The sequence below is a fragment of the Sciurus vulgaris genome (assembly GCF_902686455.1).
Source record: "Sciurus vulgaris genome assembly, chromosome: 8".
NCBI classification, from domain to species: Eukaryota; Metazoa; Chordata; class Mammalia; order Rodentia; family Sciuridae; genus Sciurus; species Sciurus vulgaris.
The window spans coordinates 76,059,209-76,070,377 of NC_136468.1; the positions used below are offsets into that span (position 1 = coordinate 76,059,209).

The window sequence follows — 11,169 nt, forward strand, 5'->3', positions numbered from 1 at the left end:
ACTTTACCTTATTAAATTCATACCATCCCCTGATACCAAATGAAACCAAACAAACTAAGAACCTCTCCAAGTTTCCACTGATACCTATTTGATTAGCTGGTTGAAAGGAATTTTTTTCTCTTCACTTTCCACCCATATCTGTTATTATTATGTAACCAAGCTTTAAAGTCAGGCAAACTTCAACTCTAAGGTCTATGACTTGCTAGCTGTGTAATTTTAGGTAAGTTATTTAGCCTCTTTAAACTCCATTTTACTCATCAGTATAGAACAATAACCTGGGTTTTTGTAAGGATTAATAAAAGTCTCTACCCAATACCAGCTACTCAGATACTTACTTTTTTATTTTCAGTCCTCCACTATGTACCCTCTGCTTTCAAGTCACAAACAAAAAGTACTACAATCATTACATGCCTATTCTTATTTCTAATGAATTCTAGTGGAGAGAGAAAAAAAAATCATTTAAAAAAAATTAAAACAACTGAATTTCATAGATTAGAATTGTGTTAGCTATTAACATAATTTTGACATTGCAGGAAATGTGACTTTCCTCATAGATTTATAAATTATGAGTGTAGTGTAGTACAGTTTAAAATAAGCCTTCGCACTAAAAAATAAATAAATAAATAAACAAGGGTTTTAAATAAATTTCAACAAATAGTAGCAAGTAGAGGATCAAATCCTGTACATTTTCCCCTGATGTCCACATATTTTGCTTTTCCTTCAAACTTAACTAAACAGATAGAGCAACTGAGGTGCAAAATTATCAACCACAGCAATTACTGTGCTTTTTATAAAAGCCACATTTATAAGAATCTAATAAAAATGTAATATCACTTTACAGGAATAGTTAAAAATAACTGGTGAGTAACAAAAGTATATTTGTAATTGAATATGCTGGTATGAATGTCCTAAAGGCTAAATTTTTTTTTCTTGGTATCATAAGACCAAGTCCCAACTCCATAACACAATCACTGTGAGCACAGCAGCAGCAGCAGCAGCAGCAGCAGCAGCAGCAGCAGCAATAAAGTGCCTGACAGGTGTGTGGTGTGAATTGGGATGTATGGGGGCAAAAAGGTAACACACAAGGGCCAAAGAATCTAGAAGTTACACTTCACAAATACACAGAAAATAGCTGCATACTAACAATTCGTAAAAAGAGTAAGAATAAGAACTGCTATTTCTGTTCTAACTTCTTTACATACTGAATAAATACTTCACACTTATGCTTGAACATATTACAGAATTTTAACAAAAAACATATGACTCACATTTTCACAGAAGCTAATCTTAAGAAACTGAATAGACCAAATGAAGAAGCATGCTACTTAAATAGACAAAGGCTTAAGTAGACCTCTAATTTCAAGTTGGAGTGCAAGGAAAGCAGTTAACTAAAAACACAAGTTGGATCTGGGCAAGGAAAATATGACAAAGTATTGCCACACTGGTATCAGACATTTCCTTTTTTCTTTAATTCGCGAGAATTTTGTGAAAGAGCAAACTACAGCTGCCTGGAAATTTGCTACAAGCCATTCCAACTCAAAAGTTGAAAATTAACAATACAGACCAACCTAAGGGTGAAAAACATTTTTTTTTTTTCACTACTGTCTAGTATTATGAGCTACACTTGAAAGAATCACCTTAGGGGAATGAAAATGTTTCTCTGCACTATGTAATTAAAGAGGAAGGGAAAGAGGAAAAAAGGAGAAAGAAAAAACATATACCAAAAGACAAATAAAAGGCTTTCAAGGAGATTAAGCATGTAGATTTTATTGGTAATAGATGGAGCAGCTCTACCGGTTCATTAACATTAAGACAAGTTGCCCTCAAGTCCAGGATCTGGGCTTTAAAAGGATAGTATCTGCACTCTCAGCTACTTGCTTTACTCAGATTATTATCCAAAGTTGTTCTTTAATTTTCTCTCTTTTTACTGCATAACAATACAGATTGGGGGAGAGAACTTCATAGAAATATTAATAATGACCTAAATGTCAGAGAATCATCAATGCTTAATTTTAACTTTAGTATCCTCTCTAACTAATATTACATTGGGGATGGGCAATTTTAAATGTAACTTGCCTTCATTTTATGCCTATCTTTAACTCTTATATAAAATAACATTCATTACTTAAGAAAAGGTGAGCATTTAAAATTTTTCCAAAGTTAGAGGCAAGCAAGTAAAACCCCCGTTATTCTCACAAAGTAGGTGCCTGTTGGGTTTTCTTTTAAAACTAGGGGAAAAAAACAGAAAAATTACAAATAAAGCAAATGTCAAGTATAAAAGGGGTTAATATTTAATTAAAACCAGTTCTATCCACTGTAACAATGACCTGGAGCCAAACAAGGCGGAAGATGTATGAGTCATTCTTTCTGCCCGTGAATGAGACAGCTGATCTCCTCAGCAATTCCTCAAGACAAGCAGGCAGGACTGGAGTTCTGCCTCCATTCACAAAAACACAGTCCAGCATGAGCCATGTGGCCCAACCGCAAGCTTTTCATGTCACACCCTTCCAGAGAGCTAAAGCAAGTAAACTTGAACTTGAAATATAAACACACCAATTTTATTGCTCTGTCTCAAATAGAGCTCAGATCCATTAAGAAACACATTTAAATGACAACTTTATACATACACCCATATATTTAACCCATCGTGCTTTACAGGAAAACTCTTTGCAGAAATGCAAATGTACAAAACTAAAGAAGGAAAGAAAGAGGAAAAGAAGGAAGGGTGGTAGGAAGGAAAGAAGGAAAGAAAGGAAAAGAAAAACCATTCAAGAAATACCTTATTTCACTTGCCTACTATTCAAGTTGTTTATCGTAAAACTATCCCAGATAATTGCTGAACTCTGTAGCATTTCACTTTGAATCAAAGGGTTAGAAACAAATTTCTTTAAGGAAATTGTATTTTATTTTAAATAAAACTAAAACAACAAGAACATCGACCTTTGCACGGTGAATTCCTTTTAATCCTAAATTGAAGCTTCGGGCCATGGAACAAAATAATCATGAGTCCAAAAGCCTAGTTTTATACCACATCCGGTTTTAACATTAAAATGATTGTTTCAATGTAAAAACATTAATTAATGCAGAAGTATAAACATATTCAACAAACAAAAAAAGCAGGCCATTTCCACATGACCAAAACACCTTTAGTACTTGATACATTATTGGTGTATGTTCTTAAAAAAAAAAAAAAAAAAAAAAAAAAGAGTAAGTTTTACTTTTCTTCAGTCTCAAATCAGCTTCAACTCCTACTAAATTGATCTGCACTGACTTGAAAACTTAAGCGAAGCTAAGAGCCAACTAGTTGTTATTTGAAACTAAATATTTTTTCTAATGCCACAGAAGTCTGATGGTATTATTATTATTTTTAATTACAAGATTGTACACAAGTCAGAGGGAATAAAATTATTCTCTGAAATGCAAGAAATTACCAATTTCTTGTAACTGAACTAGAAAAGTTCAGTAATATTTCATTAACATTTATCAGGATCCTCTGGAAAAATTAAACTCTGCTAACAGCAAATCCAATTTTTCTATTTAAAAAGAAGAAAAACAAATCTTTCTTTTTGTAATAGATCATAAATGAAAACCATTTACGTATCTCCATGAATATTTAGAAATAAAATGAATTTACCTGCTATCTTTAAATCGTCTTACTGAGAAGTCTTTCATATATTACAGTATATCCTGTTACAACAAATAAAGGTGTGATAGCCACCCTACCACCACCTCCATATGAATTTCAAGAAATTGTATGAATTTTTTAATGCTTAGTTCTTGACTCCTGTTTTGTGTAAACCACATAAAATAATGTCATTTTAAAAGTTTTACTCATTTCTATGCAACATAGGCACAAAACAAATGAGCCCATATCAAAAAAAAAGAATGTTTGAACAAAAAAAAAAAGCACATATTATTTAATTAAGAAATATCATAAAATGACTTTGAATATAAATTTAGCATCAGTCTGGAAAGCAATTGAAGGAAAAGTCATTATCTACTTTTAAGATAATCTGACAATTATTGTAAGGTCACATCAAGGCAAAAGGGGAAAATGCTTATTTACGAGAAATAATAATAAACTTTGGAGTAGAAAGGTTGCTCTTGGAAATAAAACTTTGAAAGTGTGGCAGCTGCATGAAACTTGACTTAGTACACCATTGAAAAACACTTTACCCAGAGGGCGGTGAACCCCTGTTGACTTTTTCCTCAATATTATTGATGAAATGGAACCTCAAGACTCCTAGACTCACACAAAATAAGTCAAAAGTAACTATGCATTTACATTAGATATTTACTGAAATGTATTTTTTTTTTATTGTGTTTGTAGGTAAGCTGTGATAAATTTAAGTTAAGAAGAATACAATCCTTCCTTAACTCAGTTTTTTCGTCCTTCTATTTCTGTCCCCACACACAAGAGGTTCCACTTTAAGTACCACTTTTTGGAACACTAGTCACTAAAGCACTTCAAACAGGTTAAGTACAAGAAGTTAACCATGATGTTGATAGGATTGATAGTTGAACTCATTATTTCATGGGATCAAATAATTGCAATTGCCTTTCTGTCAATAGCAATCTAATTCGAAAGACAAAGAATCAATAAAGAATTGTACATGGTAAAAGTACAACATGAAACATCTGTAGCAAAATTTAAAATAGGCACATTCTCTGAGTTTTGCTTTTGCTTTAATTGCTGCTATGGTCATTGAAAATACTAGCTTTTCACTCCAGAATAAGATGAATATTTTAACTTGTGGTGTATATATTAAAAATCTTTAAACTGCAGTGTTAGAAAGTGATATTAGTGTGACATTATACTCTTAACACACATATTTTAGATCCCTTTATGGAATCAAATATGGGGGGACAAATTAAAGAATATTTTGAATTGAAAAATACTAGTTCCATTCAAATCCTCAATAGACTTGCCTTACCTTTCCCAATTTCCTCTTACACATAAAACACATTTTATAATCCATAATAATTTACTCATGACTAATCCATGTATTGCAAGCACTTAGTCTAATTTATAAAATTTTTTTACCAGAAAAAAAAATTAAACATGTTAAAATATATTATTTCTCAAATATTTCGGGGAGTTTGATAATTTTTTAAAAACATGATAATCATATGACACAGTACAACTAACCTGATTCTCATGTCTAATAAGATTTTTAGACCTGTTTAACTTCCCAGTGGGATTCTAACTCATGGGAGAAATTTGGTTATTTGCCAATTTTTTTTTTTTTTTAAGGGTCAAGATGCCTTAAAATTCCATGGTCATTTTCTTGGCTGTGGAGCATTATGAAAAGAAAGATATAAATGGTTTGCAGTATGCCAGTGGAGCAATGTTAATTTCTGGATGTCCAAAAAGAGGTAAATGGACAAATCTAGCTACAAATAAACCAGGGTATTTTACCATCTCTTCTTAGCTAATATTTTTCAAGATGTGGATGAGTCCAGTTAAAATATTAATGCAAAATAACATACTTAATTGCTAAGAATAGAAACTAACAATAAAAACAACTTTTTTCACTATTAGATGTTGTTAAATTACATTATAAAGTTTTTGCTTACACCATTGCTCTATAAATTAATGTAAACTGTTTGAAAATGTTTAAATTATTCTAAAATGCAATCTTATCCAGTTTGTAAATAGTAGCACACCTGGGTATTCAATAAAACACTCAAGATTAATTCCTGAATTTAATTAAGCCTATGAATTATTTTTAAGAAAAAGTCTATGTTCCTCCCAAAACATTAGTCATTTTCTAGGTTTATTTAATATAAGTTAAATCTTCAGGTTTGATTTACAGATATGTTAACAAATGTGAATAAGAATATTTCATAGAGAGTTTTTAAAAAATAAGCTCAAACAAATTATTCAAATCACTTATCTGAGTTACAAGACACAAACAAGTCAAAAGTAAAAAATGTACTGAAACTGATTATAAAATGTTAAGAGTCTGTCAGTTCCACATTTTAAAATTCCAGGAACAGAGTTGCTATGCACATTCAAAATCTGCCAGCAAGTGCACTGACTTGGAATCAATCAGATTTAAACATCTTAAAAACCAATAAACCTTCCACAACAATTAAAATAAATACTTTAAGATATTTTGGATAAGTGAATAAATTCCCTCATAAATATAATGTCCTCAAAATCTTCGACTTCATAAAACTAATAGCTGAAAGTTAACACAAGGATCTCAGAAATTTTTTCATAAAAAGTAATGTTTGAATGTATGGTTTACATTGCAATAATAAGTAATGTATTGCAATAAGTTTCATTTAGAGGGACAAGCAAAATGACCTTTAACTATGACCGAAACTTTCATTAATACTTACCTTTCATTAACATACAAATACAATCACCCTTTCAAAGGACTATTAGGAAAGCCATTTAACTTAAAAGATTCATAAAGACTGCAAAAGCTCTTTGGAAAACTAGAATATCAGCAAAACAAAGAAACTTATTTTACATGCTAACAGCAACTTGATCAACTGCATACAAGACCACCGGATGAAACACATCAGTCTGCCTCAAAATAGCCACAAGAGCACTTGGGTTCCATTCAGAGACCCTCTTCCCAGTTAACCATCTTAAAAATCTGTTCCAAAAATTACATATTTCCCTTTGAATATCAAAACATAACACAGTTTATACTCAAAAGTTAAATATCTGTAATTTTGTTACCCACAAAACAAATCACAAAATTAATATTTCACATTGATTATACCAAATCCAAAAAGAAAATTTCTAATCATAGTTACCAACAAAAATCCCTCAATATCAGATATTTCTGAAGACAGATAAAGCTTACTAAAGCAATGCCTCATTGTTCCTATAAATAAAGTTGCACACAACAAAAGATATAATAGATTGCACCATTAAACTTCATCAAAAAAATTCAAAATTCCTTTAAATGTCTCCTTGTTACATATTAAGTAAATTCTAATAAAAGTGACAAAATAGCAAAGGTCAATTCCAATAAACATCACATGCACAGTAATACACAGAAAACATATTTAAAATCCTCAAATTCCCCCAAAGGTTGCTTTTAAACCCCAAGATTTCCTAAGTATTGGATACAGACCTAATGTTCTGTGTTGTGAGCAAGGTGGAAAGAAGACACTTGCACTTAAATCTTGAAGCATCCCGTCCTGATGAACCCAGAGAAACTAATTTCTGCCATCAGAAAAGTCCTCCACCAGAACACCAAATAATGATATGCGCTGCTCTAAAGGAAACAGCAAGCCAGCCGGGTTCTGGCTCTAGGAGGTCTCTCGAGGTACAATAATATAAACCTGATCAATTGCAATTAAAATCTGAACAGAGGCTTAGAACTTGAAGTCTTGGTGCATTAGTTCTTGCCAAAAGCAGATGTGATTGTGAGCTGGAAGCAATTTCTCCTGGTAATTTGTGATGACACTGGGTAGCGCAGCCCCAGAGTCCCCAAAGACAAACTCATCAGAGGCTCTAATGTATGCATGACACATGAGGTGGCTCTTTTAGAGCTCAATTAATTGGGCTGAACATTAAGACAGCAAGTTCAGGACTTTTTCCCCCCCTTCTAGAGCCGCTTTTCCCCACTTTTAAGCAATTTTTTGCCTTACCTTCTGCAAGCCACGTTTCCTGTAATTGACTTAGATCTTGAAAGAGTTCTAAAACACAAGTCACAGACATAAAAATAAGGTTTGCAAATCTTTAGGCTTCATTAAATGAAACTGTTTGTCATGAAATTGGCATTAAATATGAATTTAATTTAGGGAAAAAGAGTGGATAGAATAGGATTTATAGCTTAACTATCCCAATCACCCTGCTACTTTTGATGCCTATTAAGACTTTAAGAAATTCTTTAATCTACTAAATAATAATCAACCACCTCTCCCCTACCTTTTTTTTTTTTTGAACAAATAGCTTAATAAGTAAGTAGCTCAGCGAAACCAAAAATCACACATAATGTTAGAATTCACAAAAAAGGCTGAGGTGAAGGTGTTCTATTCACAGAAACCTTCCTTAAATATACTCAACTCTGGCTAAAACAGGAGTAGTGAAAAGATTGGCAAGACTAGCATTTTTTGTCTGTCTTCTGAATCTTATATACAAGATGTTAGCAGGACTTGTAACTCTCAAAGTACTGTGTTTACAGGTTTAATGCCTCAAAACTAAAAGTTACAACTTCACATACTAGTTTTTAAAGTAAAATTTCTACATTAATAGGTTTATAAAAGTTAAAGAGAGATAATCCCTGGTACCAGTTTATTATCAAGTCCAAAACTGTATATTCTCTCATATTGGGGAGAGGGACACCCAATAAGTATGAAGATTTGAGGAAGTTTCAGAATTCAGTATACCCAATTAAGTTGCAACCTGTACTTTGATAAATAAATCTAAGTATCTTCAATTTAATATGAATGCATACATATGGCTGAAATAATATATAATATACTGATCTCCTACCAACAGTTCATAAAAAAGAACCTGCAACCTAATTTCCCAAATAGTATTATAATTATTAATTAGGCCTTAAGTATGATTCAGTGAGCACTTTAAGGCCTATTAACAGGATTTGATGACTTCACAATGTAGTCATCAAACTCACCTATGAAAATTTTGATAATAGTGTATTAGTTTAGTGTAAAGTAGATGGGAAATCAAACAATCTTTTTATTGTTGAACTTATAATAAAGTTGAAAGAAAAACATAAGCAGTATACATAGCTGCTTACTTTTTCCTACTGTGTTGGATATGTTAAATTGTTATCTTAGAATATGTAATTAGTTATATGCCATATGGACAAAAGCAAACACAAAACAATGATTAAAAGAAAAATGTCATTGTTAAATTTTTATTTCCTTCTTTTACTAGTTTGTGACAGGACCATAAAATACCTCCCAGGGCAAACCATCATATAATTGAGTAATATCAAAGTTTATTATTTTTAAGATAAGAATAAGTGCTCCCCCTCTTTATGAAGGTGGAGTGTAGGTAAAGAGGGAGGATTCAGCTCAAAATCAAACCTCACCTTCTGAATCATGAGCCAGATCTCTGTTTATGAATTTTCTTTTCCTGACATTTGTTGGTTTCTCGTTACAATTTCTCCCACGCTGACTCTACAAAGGGAAAGATAAAATCCTTTAAAAGAATGTAAACCTCAAATGTCACACACAAAAAATACATGCATACATAACATAAGTCTACTGGATCCTCTCTTTGAATAGAAAAAAATAAAAGTTCACAGGATCAGTTCTAATATTCATTTTCTGCCTTCATTTGACAGTGAAAGCTTATGCTGAGGATTCAATAGGAGAGTTGCTTCCCACGGCTGATCCTAACACTACTGTTTATCAGTCATATATATTTTGGGTATCTCAGCAACGAAACGTTAAACTACAACACTTAACATTGTTTCTAGGCTGGATCAATACTAGATTAAAATACAGTGAATTATATCCTCTCTCACACAGTCCCTCCCCCCAAAAAGAAAAAAAGAGTGGAGAAGTGGAAAAGAGAGAGAGAAAAATGAGAAGAAAAAAAAATAATAACAAAAACCAAAAACAGCCCATGTAAACAAAAAGTGTCAGCATTTGTCTCAACTTCATTCTTTTCAATGTGGCAGACAAACCCAGCCACAAACTTTGAGTGCAGCAGCTGCTGCTGCCCTCCATCTCCTCTTCCACTCATCTTGGGCACTTTAATCAGAAAAATGAGTCTTAAAAATAAAAATATGCCTTATCCAAATCACTGAAAGGTAAGCTCATTTTGAAGATTGGGCTTCTAGAAGCACAGTCGCCCTACAGTGGCAACAAAGCAGATAAAGTATCTGCAATCCCAACCCCCTGCCCCCTCCCTTCTCATTCTCTCCCTCTCCCCACCCCCCGTCGGAGTCAAGTTTATAAACAGCAACTTTCGAACTGATCACTCACATTGGTGACCATGTAAGGCACTTGCTGGTCATAAAATCCATCCATTCTGCTGCTCTTCGCAAATATTAGCTCAGTATTTTATATTTTGAGCATTTAACTGGAGATTTCCTCGGGATCTGGACTTCTATCAACCTAGAGGGGAACAAGATGGCTTTTAGGCTTAAAAAAAAAATCATGAATGAAGCTCTTGAATTTGCATAGCTAATTACCCTCCGACAGTCCCATTCACAAAAATAACCCTCCCTTACACCGCCTCCTTCACCTGGATCCAAAGAGAGCCAAGAGAGTTCACAATTTACATATTTTCGGTAGTAGCAAAAATCCGAACAAGAGGCGATGTATTTATTTACACTCTCGATGTTTCCCTGCGCGATCGGTGTACCCCGGGCAGCTCTGATTCGCAAACGTGTGCAAAACTAGCAATGGCGATCAGCGAGACTTGCTTTGCACCTAACGGGACTAAAGAGACGGAGACACCTCTTTCATAAGGATAGTTTTTGCAACCCACAACCATGCAATTATCTGGAGAGACATAAAAAGTTGTTGGAAAGACCCACCTGAAGGCCACGCTAGGCGAACGGCTGCAAAAAATTCCCTCCAAATTTAATAAAAACATTAATTATTGCCCAGCACTTCCCCTTGCAAGCCGAAAGCGACTCTGACAGAGCTCAATTCGGTGGTTTTTCCTCTACTTCTCCTCCAGGGGCCTCCAATCCAAACTGATGGATCGCTGCCTCCCATTGGCTCCGCGTCTCTTTCACAAGATCAGATTTCGGGCTGTCAATCAGGAGACTTGCGGCCCCTTCCCGCGGGTCTACTGCGCCCCTCTGCCCAAACGAGTTCTCTGCCCGCAGGCGCAGGTTCCGCACCCTGGGAAAGCAACGGAGAAAATCGACTTCCTTCCTAACTCGCTGCTTATTGTTAAGGCGCCTGGGGATACTGAAACCATGTGTACCGAGTCGCCAGTTCTCATTACTGGTGTGTTTGGTCCACTGTTGGGCTGATTTCCTTAAACATTGTTGTGCGGTTCACGTATATACTCCGAAGAGCGATCCACAAAGCCCCTGCCTCCTCCCCGCCCCCGCACCCCACCACGATCTCCAACCCTTCTACTCTTGACCTGACAAGGAGCCCACCTTGCTTTCTGCCTCATTCCCACTAAGCTTTTGTTGGCCCAAGTTCTTTTCTCATTTTTCAACACTAGCCTTCACCATTGCTTATCGAACCATTTTTTAAAGA

At 34.2% G+C, this 11,169-nt stretch overlaps 1 protein-coding gene across 7 annotated transcripts in view; it reads right to left on the reverse strand.

Annotated features, from left to right (window-relative positions):
• The window catches only part of ETV1 (ETS variant transcription factor 1), an 89,922-nt gene extending 79,063 nt beyond the window's left edge, over positions 1-10,859 (reverse strand). Inside the window, exons 1-5 of one of the 7 annotated variants that reach the window (XM_079150270.1) lie at positions 10,488-10,859; positions 10,193-10,389; positions 9,931-10,062; positions 9,030-9,117; positions 7,618-7,665 (exon numbers count right to left, since the gene is read on the reverse strand). In XM_079150270.1, the coding sequence (XP_079006396.1) occupies positions 7,618-7,665; positions 9,030-9,117; positions 9,931-9,975 (181 nt within the window). In that variant the 5' untranslated portion in view covers positions 9,976-10,062; positions 10,193-10,389; positions 10,488-10,859. Of the gene's footprint in view, positions 1-7,097; positions 7,572-7,617; positions 7,666-9,029; positions 9,118-9,601; positions 9,776-9,930; positions 10,063-10,192; positions 10,390-10,487 lie in introns of those variants that run through there. The other 6 variants (XM_079150271.1, XM_079150274.1, XM_079150272.1 and 3 more) reach the window with 6 other exon arrangements.
• Positions 10,860-11,169: the final 310 nt, after the last annotated feature.